General features: G+C 47.2%; 1 protein-coding gene across 3 annotated transcripts in view; it reads right to left on the bottom strand.

Annotated features, from left to right (window-relative positions):
* The window catches only part of MMUT (methylmalonyl-CoA mutase), a 136,268-nt gene that overhangs the window by 16,129 nt on the left and 101,310 nt on the right, over positions 1-18,829 (bottom strand). For all 3 annotated transcript variants that reach the window (XM_063915205.1, XM_063915204.1, XM_063915203.1), the window contains exon 11: positions 2,805-2,952. In XM_063915205.1, the coding sequence (XP_063771275.1) occupies positions 2,805-2,952 (148 nt within the window). The remainder of the gene's footprint in view (positions 1-2,804; positions 2,953-18,829) is intronic.

The raw sequence follows: 18,829 nt of genomic DNA, 5'->3' as shown, positions 1-18,829 counted from the left end.
CCCACAAGTGTCATACTGCCGATATTGTCTGATTAGACTTTCCTGAGTTTTGACCAATATGCCACTGATCCCAGACACCTGGGGCCTGATTATGAGTCACACGCAGCAGCATCTATTGGCGGATGCCAATACACAGACCTTCCCTTGTGAACAACTGTGCGTCAAAATGTTCAAGGACTGAGACGTCCATCTTTAGTGTTCGTACATGCTGCAATACCGATTGGTGCCACCATCGAACCTTGCCCCAGTTCTACGGCAGATGCAGTGTCTCCGTCTTTGTACTGCCTTCTATGTCAGTGGTTCTGCATATCTGTAGCTGGGTGTAGGATGAGAGGTGCACATGTGTCCCTGAGGCCCAAACCGCATCACCCTGCACCCCCCTGGCTATACGCCCTTGCAGAATAGAAATCACTAGGAAAATGGCATTGGCGGCTTTCTCCTGGAGATATGTACAGTGAACATTGCTGAAGTCTTCTCTGCGCAGGCGCGGGGACACCGGGGGAGGTTGCACGCAGGTCCCCTCCTCTGTATAAGTGCCTATAAGAGTTTTGTCTTAAATAACCAATTATTAATCCAAACTGCATCATATAGGAACAGCTAACAAAGTCTTAGGAAAAAACACAAGATGATAAACATACCGCTATCTTCATAAAACAAATGTAATTGGGGTAATATAAGACACTTTTAGCTCCAGTGGCTCCTTAATCTACGTACAATGTGTGTTTAACACTTCAAAGACTTGTGAAATGAATTGACAGGCGTTCCGTCCACATTCACAGGTTGTGCAAACGACCTATAAACAGTCCGTCCGAACAGCGCAACACAAGAATGTGAGTTTGCACCTCCTATAGCTGCCAGGGGCCGGAGTGGGTGTCCTTTATGTGAACCTCACATATAATCTCCCGGCTGATGGCTAGATGAGTGTAAAGGGAACATATATTGTGTATGTTAGAAGCAATTCGTTTCTGCTTCCTTGTTATTGGAAAGAGTGGATTAAAAATGTAATTACAAATTATTCTGATCAGCTGCATTAATGGACACAGGTATGTAGTGACATTATGTGTGTGGGCTGGCATAGTCCTCATTCTGCAGCTAAAAGTAGGACCAGCTATAAGAACCAACTGCATAGCTTCAATCATTGGCCAAAGTACCACGGACAACCCTACATAACAGTATCAACGCTCATCTCACAGAAGGGGAAATAGCACAGTGCACATTGGGGCTATTTCAGGTTGGTTCGCAAATAGCGATCCAACCGGAATTTTTACGACCATCCTGTGCATGCTCCCGCATATTCTGGGTGTGTGTGTGTGGGGGGAGGGGGCGGGCGGCAGTCAAACGGGGGTGGCGCAATGAAAACGGAGGCGGCAGCAGTCAAACGGTGGACGTGACGGGCGGCTGCATGACGTCCCACGCAACCGCAGCGATCACAAAAATTGTGGTGGCCCTCCTGTGGTCGCGGCCTGGCTACGCCGGCAGGAGACTATCCTATTTTCAGCGTGGTCCCGGGCAACCCCCAGTATGCGATCAATAGGACTGCACATTCTGCTACTTAACAGAATTTGCAATCGGTTGTCACGTGGAGGCAGAACACCCAAAGCTCAGCATAATGACCCTTTAAGTGCCTTATGCATTCAGCACAGGCTGGTTCACAGATAATGGTATTTCTACTACAATTAGCTACTTGGCGCACAAGTGGAGTTTAAAGGGCACTTACACAGTCATTACACCCTTTGTTTGAGGTTAATGCAAACCGTATGGTCATGTTTCCAATGAATCCAATCCTCTGCACTACTAGAGCTGCCCGGACACCACTAAGTGCTGTTACTGTGACGTGGAAATGTGCAGGAGCCACAGCAGCTCGGATGTAGTGGTAGGCCGCGCGGGCTCACCGCACAGGACCACTGTCAGAGCTGAAGCGAGTAACATGAAAACATCAGAGCCGCTCTCCACCGAGTTCCAATGTGTCCCCTGGATACAAAGTCAGTACAAGAACCAATCATGGATATGGATTAAACGGTGATGCAGCCGAACGCGAGCATGACATCACAATGGACAGCGGCAGACGTCGGCTGGAGTGGTGTACAGCGCACCGGCATTGGTCTCTGGATCGGAGGAAAGGATCTTGGCCTGGGCCCTGTAGTTCCAATGATGGGAAATCTTAATGCTACAGCATACAGTGACATTTTAGGGAATTGCCTGGCCCCAACTTTACGGCAGCAGTTTCGGTACGGCCCACGACAATGCCTGCCGCACAGGGTGATTGTCCATCAATAGTTTGCAGAGTGTGGTGTAGAAGCACGTGTCCTGCATAAAGCCCTGACCTCAGCCCCATCAAACACCATGAGGATGAAACGGAACGCAGACTGATCGCACAACGTCAGCGTCTCATCAATGCAAGTCCCTGCACAGCAGCCACGTTCTATAATCTAGTTATAGAATCAACGACGGAGAAAACGCCATATTAATGCTGATGGGGCTGTAATGAGACGTTCACATACTTTTCATTATGTAGTGTATATAATAGGCTGTGATCTACTGAGCTGTTACATATACATAAAACAACTAATGTTTCGATGACCCTGGCATCATGAAGCTGTGCGCGATGAGAGTCACGTGTCCCATTAGGACATTATGCTATGATGTGGGAGGAGCTTCCGCTGTCTATAATAGAGGTGGGAGAGATGAAGTGTTACTATGTAACAGAGATGCAGCGGAATGTCAGGGTCACACTGAACATTGTACTTTACCTTTGTGGGTCATATAAGAACATTCAAGTTTAGTGGTCATTTAAGAGCAGTCACCTGGAAAAGGGGTCCGATGTCCACATCAAATCCGAGATCTGCAAACCCAGTGGCAATGACCTTTGCCCCTCTATCGTGTCCGTCTTGTCCCATTTTAGCTACAAGCAGACGAGGCCTCCGTCCCTCTTGCTCCATAAAACCCTGCACTCTGCAATACATGAGCACAATAAGTCAGACCCTGCCTTAAAGTCAAATTAAAATGAATACTCTACATTTACTTACGCTGAAAAAAAAGAAAAGAAAGTATAATGTGTACATACTCCCAGCACCACTGCTGTGCCCACAGTTCACATTATGCCACACAGAACCACAGTGCCCCCCACTGGTGATGAAGCTGTGTGTGGGCTTTCCGGGGCAACTGAGACCTGTTGGTAATCCGGCTCTGCATGTATGGATAGTGACATAGGTAGGAGAGATGATACATCGTATGTGTTCTGCAATATGTAAGCTCAGGGTCTCTGAAAAAGGAACCATAAATTTGGGGAGCAAATATAATCCTTGTGGACTAATTATTGCACATTACAACTAGGCTGATTTTTTATCTCTCAGATATTACCCCCATTGTAAAAATACTTTTAATAACATAACCACCATTTCTTAATGAAAATTCTACTGGTAGGGCCCCCCCTCCACAAGTTAGTTGCCTTGGGGCTCCTACAAAGCTTAATCCGGCCTTGAATACTGCACATGAGCTGACAGTCACCATTCTCATAAGCAGAGTGTGTGCAGCACGGTACAGTTGGGCATAGAGCAAGCTAAAGCATGCAGCCCACCACTTGTCATTGCGACCCCTGTATATATAGATGGGGTGCATCTATACCACCCAGTGTCGGACTGGGGCATGTAGGGCCCACCGGGGGAATGCAGTGGTAGGAGCCCATGTTTAGGGGTGTGGCCAGTCTCTAGAGGGGGTGTGCCCAGCCACCACATTGGTTTGCCTAACATTTTGCAAGAGCTGGTCACCTAGATAAGTATATACAGTAAATACTGTAGTGCATGCAAAATAGTGTACTAGATTAGTAACAGCGAAGTCTGGAACCTGATCCCTAGAGGAGGGGGTGGGGCCCCCAGGCAGTAGGGCCCACCGGTGGTTTTCCATGTACCCCTGTGGGCCAGTCCAACCCTGATACCACCTCAACCCTTTAATTCTGGACACATTAATTACACAGGTTCTGTGGCTGGCTGACTTCAAGACTCCATTTTACCTGGTTTTAATCAGCCACAGAACCTGTGTAATTAATGTGTGTCCAGAATAAAGGGATGAGGTGGTAACCCTAGTGCAAGGGCACTTATTCTTGAATATATAAATTATAAAAACATATACAGATTGAGTATCCCATATCCAAAACGCTTGGGACCGGAGGTATTTTGGATATCGGATTTTGTCCGTATTTTAGAATAATTGCATACCATAATGAGATATCATGGTGATGGGACCCAAGTCTAAGCACAGAATGATTTATGTTTCATATACACCTTATACACACAGCCTGAAGGTCATTTTAGCCAATATTTTTTTTATAACTTTGTGCATTAAACAAAGTGTGTTTTTATTCACACAATTCAGTTATGTGTCATATACACATACACACAGCCTGAAGGCCATTTAATACAATATTTTTAATAACTGAGTATTAAACAAAGTTTGTGTACATTGAGCCATCAAAAAACATAAGTTTCACTAACTCACTCCCACTCAAAAAAGTCCGTATTTCGGAATATTCCGTACTTCGGAATATTTGGATATGGGATACTCAACCTGTACTTCTTTTTTTAACACAACTCATACCCTCTACATAGGACACTGGTATCATGCTTTAGATGTAGGGGTAATAGGGTAAACGTTTCAATACACAGGGGCCTATGGTGGAGTTCCAGAGGCTGCCTGCTCCTGTTGTAATATACAGTATGGCGCCTCCATCTACAAATTGTTCAACGGCAACAATATTGCCACACACAGTATAATAAAGCAGCATATTTTTTTTGCATGTTTGGGGTTAGTGTGGATAGCTTTTCCCACGCTTCAGGCACGGTGTCGCACTCCGGAAGCCACAAGGTTACTAAAGGTTACCATTGCTGACATGGATAGTCAAGGAAGGAAAAAGTCCAAAAACATGATAAAAAAACCTAAAAAAAGAAAACGCGTGACGACCAGATATGGGAATGGTTGACACACGTCAACCATGTGAACCTGTTGACCTTTTGAACCTTTTCCAGTGTTGACCTTTTATATGTCGACCATATGGGTTCAACCTAATGACTGTTGATCTATAGTCCGGACCTGAAATTGGGCATAAACTATATGTACACCATGTAACATGGAAAAGACCAGACATGGCAGGGTGGCACTCAGGGACTTGGGGGTCTATTTACTAAGCCTTGGGTGGAGATAAAGTCGCTGGAAATAAAGTACCAGCCAATCAATTCCTGTTATTTTTCAAACACAGCCTGTGGCATGGCAGTTAGGAGCTGATTGGCTGGTACTTTATCTCCAGTTACTTTATCTCCATCCAAGGCTTAGTAAATAGACCCCTTAGTCACTCACAAGGTAACATATACAGTACGTCACTCAGTGTACATTATGGTTTTATTTTAGAACCTGAAGACTGTTCTCTAATAAAACTGAAATGCTGGACACTGACGGAAGCACCTATCACTGTGTGCCTCACCAGGTCCCTGCATGTCAGTACTTACTGTATTTCAAGTTAGGCACCTTGGTATATTACCTTTATTACGGCAGTGCCGGATCCAGGGCTATGCATCTATATACACATATATATTTATATACCACAAGTGTATACGGGATATAGTTGGAATCCCGGCGGTCGGAATCCCGATGGTCACAATACCGTCACCGGAATCCCGACTGTGCCGTCACAGCTATTCCCACGCCTGGGGGTCCACGACACACATGGGATTAGAACCTGTGGCAAACGAAGTGAGCCACCGAGCCCGCAAGGGGCTTCGTTCCGCTCACTCCCCTGCTGGCATCCTGATGGTCGGGATTCCGGCGTCTGTATTTTGACCGCCGGGATTCAGACCGTCGGGATCCCGTACCCAACCCGTGTATACATATAAAACAAAGTGTCTGTCCAGAAATTACATCGGACGCACCTGCCAGCTATACGGTGCAATGTAGCATTAGTCTGAATAAATACACACAACAGAACATGTTATGCCATACGTGTCCTATAGATTGTAAGCTTGCGAGCAGGGCCTTCCTACCTCTATGACCATTATCACCCAGTTTGTTATTGTTATTTCAAATTGTAAAGCGCAACGGAACTTGCTGCGCTATATAAGAAACTGTTAATAAACAATAATAAATAATAATATACACAGCACTTGTTACATCTTCGTTATTATTTGTGTTCCCTTCCTCTATAATCAGCTGGACGGACAGCGGTGCTCTCTAAGGAACACCAGGCAGGAGGTGGGGGCAGATTAGCCCCTTCTCGCAGGCTCAGTATAATTAGGAATAGTAATAACATAAAATATAATATAACAGACGTTTCTCCATAAATGCAGCCAATTCAGGGAGCGGAGGTTGTGCAGCGATGTGGCAGCAAAGCTGATGAGCTAGGAGACTGAATACCGTCTTTCATTCTGCAAGCAGCTTATATCTCCTCTTCAGCCCTATTCATAGAATTGTTCAGTCACAATCAGACCATCTAATCTCTGCAGACTCATGTTTATTTATCCGTCACAGATTGTACGTTTCCCTAAAAATCCATTAGCGGAAAATAACTAGGAACAAAAATCCTCGGTAACATCGACTGGAGCTCTAAGTATTTCACAATCACACGAGACGGCTATTATTCCAAAGTATCAGGGCACAATCCAGCTGACCATTAAGTTGCCAAATGTTAATGCATAGGGGTGTATGTATTGTCGGAAAGACAGCAGTTTCCGACAAGGTTTAGGTCACCTATTCAATGCCGGGACATTTTTTCCCGACAAGTCAGGAATTCCCAACTTGTCGGAAAACACGTGGATTGTCGGAAATCCACGTGTGTATTGTCGGGAACGCAGTCAAACCTACAGGTTTTGGTCCCGGTTCCGACAATGTCAATCCGACTTTTTTTTAAAGTCGGATTGACATTGTCGGAACCGGGGAACTAAGACGGAGGAGCGGGGACAGGTAGGAGGGGACGGGACCATGTGAGGAGACGAGCGAGGTCGGAGCGTGGATGGGTGAGGAGCGGCTGTCGGGACGGAACGTGGACGGGTGAGGGGCGGCTGTCGGGACGGAACGTGGACGGGTGAGGAGACGAGTGGGGACGGAGCATGGATGGGTGACGAGCAACTGTCGGGAGCTTGTTGGATTTGGCCGCTCACTGAATACTGACCTGTCGGATCCTTTCCGTTGGAAAGAATCAGACAGGTATTGAATACACCCCATATTCTCTATCTAGAATATCTATATTTCCTATTTGTTATGTGACAAGTATACAGGTAACACTGGAAAATCTTCCAAAGGGTTCAAGAACATTTTTTTTTTTTTTTTTAGTTATTTATGACATTTTTGGAAACTATTACGCAACACGGACATATATTTAGGCAGCATATTTTGCTGTTCTTTACAACTGGGAACAAGCAATATTAAAGAGAGCCTGGGTTTTTACAGACAGAGCAGCTTACACTCTATATATTTTATTATATAACAGGAGTTTAATACATAAAGTTAACGGCTACATATTTGCATATTGGTCCAGCCAGAATGCAAGGGTAAAAATAGGACTTTGGTACTCACCGTTAAATCCTTTTCTCCTAGTCCGTAGAGGATGCTGGGGACTCCAAAAGGACCATGGGGTATAGACGGGATCCGCAGGAGCTTGGGCACACTAAAAAGACTTAAGACTGGGTGTGAACTGGCTCCTCCCTCTATGCCCCTCCTCCAGATCTCAGTTATAGGAACTGTGCCCAGGAGAGACGGACATTACAAGGAAAGATTTTTGTTTTAACTAAGGGCTACCAAATTACCAGCCCACACCATAAACATACCGTACAACCGGAATAACGCCAAACCAGATAACAGTATGCATAAAACTCCAGCAACCAGCTGCAACAACCAATACACAAGTCGTGTATAAACTAACTTAACCAGTAAGAAAATATATAATGCAAGTAATAGTCCGCACTGGGACGGGCGCCCAGCATCCTCTACGGACTAGGAGAAAAGGATTTAACGGTGAGTACCAAAATCCTATTTTCTCTTATGTCCTAGAGGATGCTGGGGACTCCAAAAGGACCATGGGGATTATACCAAAGCTCCAGAACGGGCGGGAGAGTGCGGACGACTCTGCAGCACCGACTGAGCAAACGCCAGGTCCTCATCGGCCAGGGTATCGAACTTATAGAATTTAGCAAAAGTGTTCGAACCCGACCAAGTAGCCGTTTGGCAAAGCTGTAGTGCCGAAACACCTCGGGCAGCCGCCCAAGATGAGCCCACCTTTCTGGTAGAATGGGCTTTAACCGACTTCGGCACCGGCAACCCCACCGAAGAATGAGCTTGCTGGATCGTACTACAAATCCAGCGTGCAATAGTCTGTTTTGACGCGGGATGACCAACCTTGTTGGCCGCATACAAAACAAACAACGCTTCAGTTTTCCTAGTAACAGCTGTCCTAGAAACGTAAACTTTTAACGCTCTTACAACATCCAGAGATTTTGGAATCGCCACTTCTTCCGTAGCTACCGGAACCACAATAGGTTGGTTAATGTGAAATGACGAAACCACCTTCGGTAGAAATTGTTGACGAGTCCTCAATTCCGCCCTATCCGTATGAAAAATCAAGGACGGACTCTTATGAGATAAAGCTGCCAATTCCGATACTCGCCTGGCAGATGCCAGCACCAAAAGCATAACTACCTTCCAAGTGAGAAATTTGAATTCAACCGTCCGCAAAGGTTCAAACCAGGAAGACATGAGGAACCGTAAGACGACATCAAGGTCCCATGGCGCTACAGGCGGTACAAACGGTGGATTGATATGCATTACACCCTTTACAAAAGTCTGAACCTCTGGGAGGGCAGCTAACTCTTTTTGAAAGAAAATAGACAAAGCCGAAATTTGCACTTTGATGGAACCCAATTTCAGGCCTGCATCTACACCCGCCTGTAAAAAGTGGAGAAAACGACCCAAGTGAAAATCCTCCGCAGGAGCCTTTTTAACCTCACACCAGGAAAGATATTTCCTCCAGATACGGTGAGAGTGTTTCGCCGTAACCTCTTTCCTAGCCTTAATGAGAGTTGGAATGACTCCCCTGGGAATACCCTTACGAGCTAAGATCTGGCGCTCAACCTCCATGCCGTCAAACGCAGCCGCGGTAAGTCCGGAAACACGCATGGACCCTGTAACAACAGATCCTCTCTTAGAGGAAGTGGCCAAGGATCTTCCACCATTAAGTCCTGAAGATCCGGGTACCAGGCCCTTCTTGGCCAGTCTGGGACGACGAGAATCGACGAATGATCCCCAGCACCCTTGGAATGAGAGGAAGAGGAGGGAACACATACACCGACTGGAAGACCCACGGAGACACCAGGGCGTCCACCGCCGTGGCTTGTGGGTCCCTTGACCAGGAACAATACCTCGGGAGCTTCTTGTTGAGCCGAGACGCCATCAGTTGTCCACCCCCAGTAGGAAAACTGCTGACAGTGCGCTGACGTGTTGTTCCGCCCAGCGAAGTATCTTTGTGGCCTCCGCCATTGCTGCTCTGCTCCTCGTTTCGCCTTGCCGGTTTATATGGGCCACCGCTGTGATGTTGTCTGACTGTACCAGGACCGGTACCCTGAAGAAGACTTCTTGCTTGGAGCAGGCCGTTGTAAATGGCTCTTAACTCTAGAACATTTACGTGGAGACAGGCTTCCTGGAGCGACCATTTTCCCTGGAAATTTCTTCCTTGGGTGACTGCGCCCCAGCCCCGGAGACTTGCATCTGTTGTCAGAAGTACCCAATCCTGGATACCGAATCGGCGTCCCCCCAGGAGGTGATGAGCTTGTAGCCACCACAGGAGAGAAATTCTGGCTCTGGGAGATAGACTTATCTTCCGGTGAATGTGTAGGCGAGACCCAGACCATTTGCTCAGCAAGTCCAACTGAAACACGCGGGCGTGAAATCTGCCGTATGGAATGGCTTCGTATGCCGCAACCATCTTCCCCAGAACCCGAGTACAATGATGGATCGACACACTCGTCGGCTTCAGAAGTTCTCTGACCATCGTCTGCAATTCCAGAGCCTTTTCTTCTGGAAGGAATACCTTCTGTAACTCCGTGTCCAGAATCATGCCCAGAAAAGGAAGCCGAGTGGTCGGAATCAACTGGGATTTCGGCAAATTGAGGACCCATCCGTGTTGTCGCAGAACCGATAGAGACAACTCTTCACTTGTCAGCAATCGTTCCTTGGACCTCGCCTTTATCAGGAGATCGTCCAAGTACGGGATAATTGAAACCCCTTGTTTGCGAAGAAGAACCATCATTTCCGCCATGACCTTGGTGAAAATCCTCGGAGCCGTGGAAAGCCCAAACGGCAACGTCTGAAATTGGTAATGAGAATCCTGTATCGCAAACCTGAGGAAAGCCTGATGCGGAGGATATATCGGCACATGTAAGTAGGCATCCTTTATGTCGACTGACACCATAAAATCCCCCCCTCCAGGCTGGCAATCACCGCTCGAAGGGATTCCATCTTGAACCTGAAGACATTCAAGTATGGATTGAGGGAATTTAGATTTAGAATTGGTCTGACCGAACCGTCCGGTTTCGGTACCACAAAGAGGCTCGAGTAGAACCCCTCCCCCTGCTGGGACCCTCTGTAGACACAATTTTTGAATGGCCGCCCGGACCACCTCCCTATCCGGAAGAACCACTGGTAATGCCGAAATGAAGAACCGGCGAGGGGGGGATCTCCTGAAACTCCAGTTTGTATCCTTGAGACACTATTTCTAACACCCAAGAATCCAGGTCTGATTGAATCCAGAACTGGCTGAATACCTGAAGACGGCCCCCCACCGGTCCGGACTCCCCCAGGGAAGCCCCAGCGTCATGCGGTGGACTTGGTAGCAGCCGGGGAGGACTTCTGGTCCTGTGCACCTGAGGTTGCAGGAATTTTTCTTCCCCGTCCTCTACCCTTTGAGGCGAGGAAAGACTAACCCTTTCCACGCCTGTATTTATTGTGAAGAAAGGACTGCATTTGCTGATGTGGTGCCTTCTTCTGTTGTGTGGGAACATAAGGAAGAAAAGAGGACTTACCCGCAGTCGCGGTCGAGACTAGGTCCGCCAGGCCGTCCCCAAACAAGACCGTACCTTTAAAGGGTAGAGCTTCCATAGACCTCTTGGAGTCGGCATCAGCATTCCATTGATGGATCCACAAGGCCCTCCTGGCAGATATCAACATGGCATTGGTCCTTGATCCCAAGAGACAGACGTCCCTTGCCGCGTCCTTCAGGTAATCTGCAGCGTCCTTAATATAACCAAGAGTTAGAAGGACATTATCTTTATCAAGAGTATCCATGTCACTAGCTAAATTCTCTGCCCATTTAGCAATAGCACTACTCACCCATACCGACGCCACAGCAAGTCTGAGCAATGCACCAGTATTAGCGAAAATGGACTTCAGACACGTCTCCAACTTGCGATCCGCCGGATCCTTGAGAGCTGCCGTGTCAGGAGACGGAAGCGCCACCTTCTTAGACAAACAGGATAGAGCTTTATCAACGGTTGGAGATGTCTCCCATTTTTCCCTGTCAACAGAGGGAAAAGGATACGCCATAAGAATCCTCTTGGGAATCTGCCACCTCTTATCCGGCGATTCCCAAGCCTTTTCACAAAGAGTATTCATTTCATGAGAGGGGGGAAACTTTACCTCAGGTTTCTTCCCCTTGAATAAGCAAATCCTTGTTTCCTGCACCGCAGGTTCATCAGAAATCTGCAACACATCCTTTATGGCCACAATCATGTACTGAATACTCTTAACCAAACGTGGATGTAACGCCGCCTCAGTGAAATCGACCTCGGAATCAGAGTCCGTGTCGGTATCCGTAACCTGAGTATGGCCTCTTATGGGACCCGCATGGGGTCTGTACCTGAGATAAAGCCTCCTCCATAGATTTCTTCCACACCTGGGTCTGTGACTCAGACTTATCTAACCTCTTAGATAAAGAAGCTACATTGGAATTTATTGTAGTAAGGAGTGCTAGTAAATCAGGAGTCGGCTGCGTTGACAGTGCTAGCTCTAGCCCCGCATCCCCACCTCCTATAACCTCCTCTGGTGAATAACATTCAGGTTCCGACATGTCGACACGCAGTACCGAAACCCACAACACCCAGAACTGTCCCAGCAAGGTGACAGGCCCACAATTCAGCCCAGAAGAGGAGACAGAGGGAGTATGCCAGCTCACACCCCAGCGCCTGTATTGGGACACAGAAGATTAAGTGTACCCAGCGCTGCCTTATAATTTACAACTGGTACCCCACAGCGGCTCCCCACTGGAGATGCCCCCTATACTTGCAGAAAACGTGGAGGTCCCGGCAGCGTCTCTCCCTCGGTGCTGTGTAGGGAGAAAATGGCGCGCGAGTGAGCCGCGGACCGAAGCTCCGCCCCCTTCCCGGCGGCTTCGGCCCGCCAAATTTAAACATACAAAAAATGCCCGGCGGGGGTCTGTAATAAAGTGCCTCGGCACCTACGATCTTTTGCCGGCTCAGTAACCTTAGTAACATGCCCCCCAGCGCCCTGCACCCAGTGACAAGCGTTGGTGATGTGTGTGTGGGAGCATGGAGCACAGCGATACCGCTGTGCTTTACCTTCCGTCACTGAAGTCTTCTGCCGTCCTGAAGTCTTCTGTTCTTCTCATACTCACCCGACTTCTGGCTTCTGTGAGGGGGTGACGGCGTGGCTCCGGGAACAAGCAGCTAGGCGCACCAAGTGATCGAACCCTCTGGAGCTAATGGTGTCCTGTAGCCGAGAAGCAGAGCCTTGAAACTCACAGAAGTAGGTCTGCTTCTCTCCCCTCACTCCCACGCTGCAGGGAGCCTGTAGCCAGCAGGTCTCCCTGAAAATAAAAAACCTAACAAAAAGTATTTTCCTAGAGAAACTCAGGAGAGCTACCCTAGTGTGCATCCAGTCACTCCTGGGCACAAAGTCTAACTGAGGTCTGGAGGAGGGGCATAGAGGGAGGAGCCAGTTCACACCCAGTCTTAAGTCTTTTTAGTGTGACCAAGCTCCTGTGGATCCCGTCTATACCCCATGGTCCTTTTGGAGTCCCCAGCATCCTCTAGGACGTAAGAGAAAAGTGCTTGGTGGGCTGTATGATCCAGTCCTACAGCTATGTTGGTCAGAAGATTGAGTAAATGAAGAAAGAGAATATACTGCATGTAACTTTTGTGTGAACTGTGCAGAGGTGAGGTACTGGATAGAATAACTTGCAGTACGGAGGTTACGTGGGTGCTTCAGGAGTTTGATAAGTTGCCTCAAAAGCTGAGTTTTCAGCGAATACTTGAAGGTTTGGAGGCTAGAAAGGATTGTTGTGTGAAGGGGGATGTTCCACAGGGAGCAGGTAATGTGTGGATCAGAAATATAGTACAGCAGTTGAGAGATAATCTGAGACCAGTGCAGAGATGTGTATGCTGGTTGTATATAGTTACGCCGATAGCCTTGTATGTTCGTTTACGTATTTTATTTTGGTCTATGAAAAATATAGGCAAAGTATCCTAGAGCAGTATATATTAATATTCAAAGCTTGTAGCTACCGTCTGCAATCTTCTTTAGATATAACAATATCAGCAAGTTCCACAAAAATCCTATTTTTACGCGTTTCTCTACATCAGATTTATGGTCTCATCATAGGCGTATAATAGCGCTTATCCAGGTTATATATAAGTGTAAAGCCAATATGTGTGATTTCTGATCAGATTAAACAATAAATTCATTGGAAAACAGTAAATTGGAACATTCCTAAAAGTAAATACATTCAAAGCCGGATTATTCAAAATATAACTGTTTAGCGGTGATTACGGTAACCATAACAACCATCGAATTAACTTCATTGAAGGTAAAACCACTAAGCTATCATGATGGAAATAAAAGTACCACAGGCACAGAAAAACAAAGTAACAATAAAATAATTGTGGCCTATAGGCGTGCACATAAACCAATACATTATTAATCGTATGTGGCATTATCAAAAGGGAGTTTCACATTTAGGTGTTAATGAAAACACAGACACAGAAGAGACAATGGATTGACAGAAGCAATAAAATATAATGTGTGTGTCTGTATATTCCATAAACTATAAAAAGGAAGGGAAAAATCGGAGAGCTACATCTCAAAAGCGGTATCCGTTCACATGGTCGACCATGTTATGGTCGACAGTCATTAGGTCGACCACTATTGGTCGACATTGACATGGTCGACACATGAAAATGGTCGACACATGAAAGGTCGACATGGGTTTTTTAACTTTTTTTTCTTTTGGGGAACTTTTCCATACTTTACGATCCACATGGACTACGATTGGAACGGTAAAGTGTGCAGAGCGAAGCGGTAGCGGAGCGAAGGCACCATGTCCGAAGCATGGCGAGCGAAGCGAGCCATGCGAGGGGACGCGGTGCACTAATTGGGGTTCCCAGTCACTTTACGCAAAAAACGACACAAAAAAAGGTTAAAAAACTCATGTCGACCTTTTCATGTGTCGACCATGTGTCCATGTCGACCATGTCAATGTCGACCAATAGTGGTCGACCATAACATGGTCGACCATTCATACCGGAACCCTCAAAAGCTATATGTTACCACGTTCAGTAGCATCATTTAATCCTTTGGGGTTAGTGATCTTTATATAAATATCCCATATGCATCTCTTCTACAGAGAAACCACCCCATGAGTACCGAACCCCACAAATTTGCGACAGATTGTTGCAATTTCCTGATCCCCAACACCTGTGTCAGGAAATCGGGAATATCCAACAAGTTGAAAAACCTTGATTCCCCCCACACTAACCGAAAATGGTCGGGAACGGCAAATCTGGATTTTTAACATGAAAAATGTTGTCAATTCCTAGACGTTCCACCGATCATCGATGGCGATTGCAGTAAAATTGGGGAATCAGATGGAGTAACTTTAGCCAGATCTATAGGGTCCTTAACCTTATAACACGTTGTGTGTAAATCGCCAACATGACAAATATTAATGTACATTCATATTTTATTATGTATACAGGTTGAGTATCCCATATCCAAATATTCCGAAATAAGGAATATTCCGAAATTCAGAATTTTTTGAGTGAGATAGTGAAATCTTTGTTTTCTGATGGCTCAATGTACACAAACTTTGTTTAATACGTAAAAGTATTAAAAAATCATGTATTAGGCGCGTGGCTTGACTGGAGAAGAGAGCAGACGTGTATCTGCTGGCCTCCTCTCTCCAGTCTACTAACTTCTTCATTTTACAGGCTTACCCTTTGCTAGTCCTCCCCGGGGGCCCCCCTTCCCTCCCTGCAGGCCTCCTAAGCCCTGCAGTGACTGCCGCAGAGCCGGGGAGCAGTTTTCACTGCTCTCGCAGGTTGCGGCCTATACATCCCCGGAAGCCGGGGACTCGCGTACTCCCGGCGCCCGCGATTCGAGCTCCACGGCGGAGACGCGGCGCCGGGAAGCGGCGCAGACCCCTCACAGGAGCGCCGGACCATCAAGGAGCCCTCCCCTGCCCCCCTGAGTGGATACCCCCTGGGGCAGCAGGCTGGGGAGACGCCTGACAGCAGGAGGGAGCAGTGGATCCGAGGCCCAGGGAGAAGCGGCGGCCATCTTGGATTCAACTAAAGAAGCTTCACTTGAGGTAGCTGTGTGCCTGTGTCTCTGTGGGGATCTCTGGATTAGGGCTACACCAGGATTGGTGGCCCTCTGGCTCTGTTCTCCCCCTGCTCCCGCTCTGGGGCCCCTGTTGAGGGATTTGTGCTTACACCTGTGAGTGGAGAAATAGCCTTTTACTTGGCACTAATATTCTATACTGCAACTGCACCATCTAGTGGCCTCTGGGTGTAATAGCACACATTTTTCATACAGGGTGCTGGATATAAAATACATATTGCTCTGCAGAATTTATAGGATCGCAGATATCCCGTCACCCGCCGAGACGATCGGCCGTGATGTCCTTATGGTTGAATAGCCAAGATATCATGAAGTGATCGCTCCGAGATAACTCTGCCTACACCCGAATGCTCCTATGACATGATATGACAACTTGATTTTTGAGTGGACCCCTCCTCGATTGATACCCCAGAAGCTGTGTGCCTCCCGTTCCTCTACTTCTGTCATCCAGCGCTGCCATGCCTCCCAAGAAATATAAGGCCGCTAAAACTGTCTCCCAGGTGGCGTTCTTTAAACCTTCTCCTCAGGCCGCTAAAGCAAAGGATGCACGGGGTGGTACCTCTAAACCTGCTGTCTCGGTGCCCTCGCCATCTAGAGACATGTCTGCCCCTACCACAGCACATCCCCGCTCCATCAATGATGGTGACTCGCTTACGGTGGGTGCGATGAAACATCTCCTGACACAATTTAAGGATGAAGTCGCGACAGAATTCAGAGCGACTATGAAGGAATGTCAGAGATCTATCGACGAGATAGGTGGCCGCACCGATCACCTAGAAACGAAAATGGGTGAGGTGGTGTCGTCGCACAACGACCTGATCTCCTCTCATGATCTGCTCCAAAATGAGGTCACGGCACTCAGGGACAAACTCTCGGATATTGAAGACAGAGCGAGACGTAACAACATAAAGCTACGTGGTGTCCCGGAAGCCATCGCTAATAGCGCTTTAAAAGATTTTGCAGTTGACCTCTTCAGCAAACTCCTTCCTTCGTTCCGTTCAGCAGACTTTATACTTGACCGTATCCATAGGCTCCCTAAAGCCAGGAATGCTCCTGACGGGGTCCCCCGGGATGTCCTTATGAGGTTACACTACTTCCACGTGAAGGAGGCGATCTTGAAAGCTGCTAGACCCTCGGATACTGCATCAAAGGCTTTGGGTTCACTTCAGATATTCGGAGACCTGTCCCCCGCAACTTTAGCGAAACGGCGCTCTCTTTACCCCATCACATCAGTGCTACGTAAAGAGAACATTCTATACAGATGGGGATATCCCACTAAGTTGCTTATCTCCCGAGAAGGTTCTACTGTTGTCATAACGAATGTCGAGGAGGGTAAAAGATCCTAGCATCATGGAACTCTGCAAGTTCTTCTACACACACCTCTCCCGAGCGGGGCCTTCAGCGGAACTGGGCCTCTTCGGCTGCAGAACTTTGAGTATTGATTGATTTACTACACTTGCATTGATTTTATGTTTTCTGACTGGTTTATAGTGTCGTATTTCCTACGTTGCACCAGTTCCTTGGCAACTGTTTGATGAGGGTGTCTATGTGATAGCTGTGTGTTATTAGCATGTTTTTCAGTGATGCCTTCTCTTTGCCGATTTACTGTTAGTTGCCTGTCTCTGCTGCCCCGTCTGCCGCCCGCATTTTTCTGTCGGCTGGGACCTCTACCCGAGTCTCCTTTAATTCCGGTGGCGGTCGGGGGGACCAGAGATGGAGTACCGAGGAACTACAATTTGTTTAATTCTGGTTCGGGTGCGGGCAGATTGACCACTACCCCCCACAGTTTAACTCTGAGTCGCCATGGTTAGGCGTCCACATGTGCCCCCGAGAGGGGTTATTGTTCTGTTTCTTCTTTCTGTTATCCTTCATCTTTTGTGTCCTTTCTCTCCCTTTCCCTCTATATTTGTCCGGAAACGTTACATACACTTTTTACTTGCCAGTTGGTTGTCGATAGTTATGCAATCCCCGACAGCTCTATATAATGGTTAACATTGTTTCTATAAATGCAAAGGGTCTTAATTCCCCACACAAGAGGAGATTAGCACTTAATTATTTCCATAAACTTAAAGCTCAAATCATAGCCGTCCAGGAGACTCACTTTATTAAATCAGCCCCTCCTAGGTTTAATAATGGGAGATTTCCCCACTGCTACCTAGCCAACGGGCCAGCAAAGAAGGCGGGGGTGGCAATCTTGATATCTCAGCACTGCGCGTTTTCCCTCACTTTGCAATACTGCGACCATGAGGGGAGAATTCTAATTTTGGTTTGCACTCTTGAAAATAAAGAAGTGACATTAGTTTCTTGCTACGCTTCCAACAACAAGCAACTAGCATTTTGCAGGAAACTTTGCGCTAAGGTGCAACAATTGGCTAAGGGCGCTTTACTCCTAATGGGGGACTTTAACTTGACCCTGGACCCTCTAGTTGATAATTCTAGCAAGCGGCCCTCGCTCTCCAGTCAGCTCCATAGGAATGCAAAGGGCTTTAGCCAGCTACTGGCGGAATATAATCTCTTAGACCTCTGGCGCGTTAAACACCCAATGGACAGAGATTACACGTTTTTCTCCCCGGTGCACGACTCCTATTCTAGAATAGATCTAGCATTAGCAGACAAGTGGACTCTACAGTCCATCCGTAAAATCTCCATCCTCCCCATGTCCTGGTCGGATCACTCCCCACTATACATCGAATGGGACATAAATAGTAGAAAGGTTTCCCCGGCCCCCTGGCGCTTAGGTAAACTTAGCCTTCTTCAGCCAGAGACCACGCAGGCGATCCAAACCACCTTGGATCATTACCTCTCTGAGAACTCTCCTCGGGAGACATCTATTTTCACATTCTGGTGCGCCCTCAAAGCAGTAACACGAGGGACGGCGATTCAAACTGCGGCTAAGCTTAAAAGGGCATATCGTAAGAAATTAGAACAAGCTGAGCTCACGGTCGCTTCCCTGGAGAGTTCTCACAAGGCTCATCCGCACGATAAAGCCCTCCTTAAGTCATTGAAAGAAGCAAGGGAGGCGGTAAATGTTTTCTATCTAGCGGAGGTCCAACGCAACCTACATAGACTGAACCAAAAATTTTATGTTTATGGCAACAGAGCTGGTAGACTACTGGCGAGGAAGCTGAGGGGTAAGAGGGCGAAAGAAAAAATCCATATTGTTCAC

The sequence above is a fragment of the Pseudophryne corroboree genome, chromosome 4 (assembly GCF_028390025.1).
Source record: "Pseudophryne corroboree isolate aPseCor3 chromosome 4, aPseCor3.hap2, whole genome shotgun sequence".
Taxonomy (NCBI): Eukaryota; Metazoa; Chordata; class Amphibia; order Anura; family Myobatrachidae; genus Pseudophryne; species Pseudophryne corroboree.
Note: the sequence above shows the minus strand (reverse complement) of the source record. Positions and strands in the feature narration are given on the sequence as shown.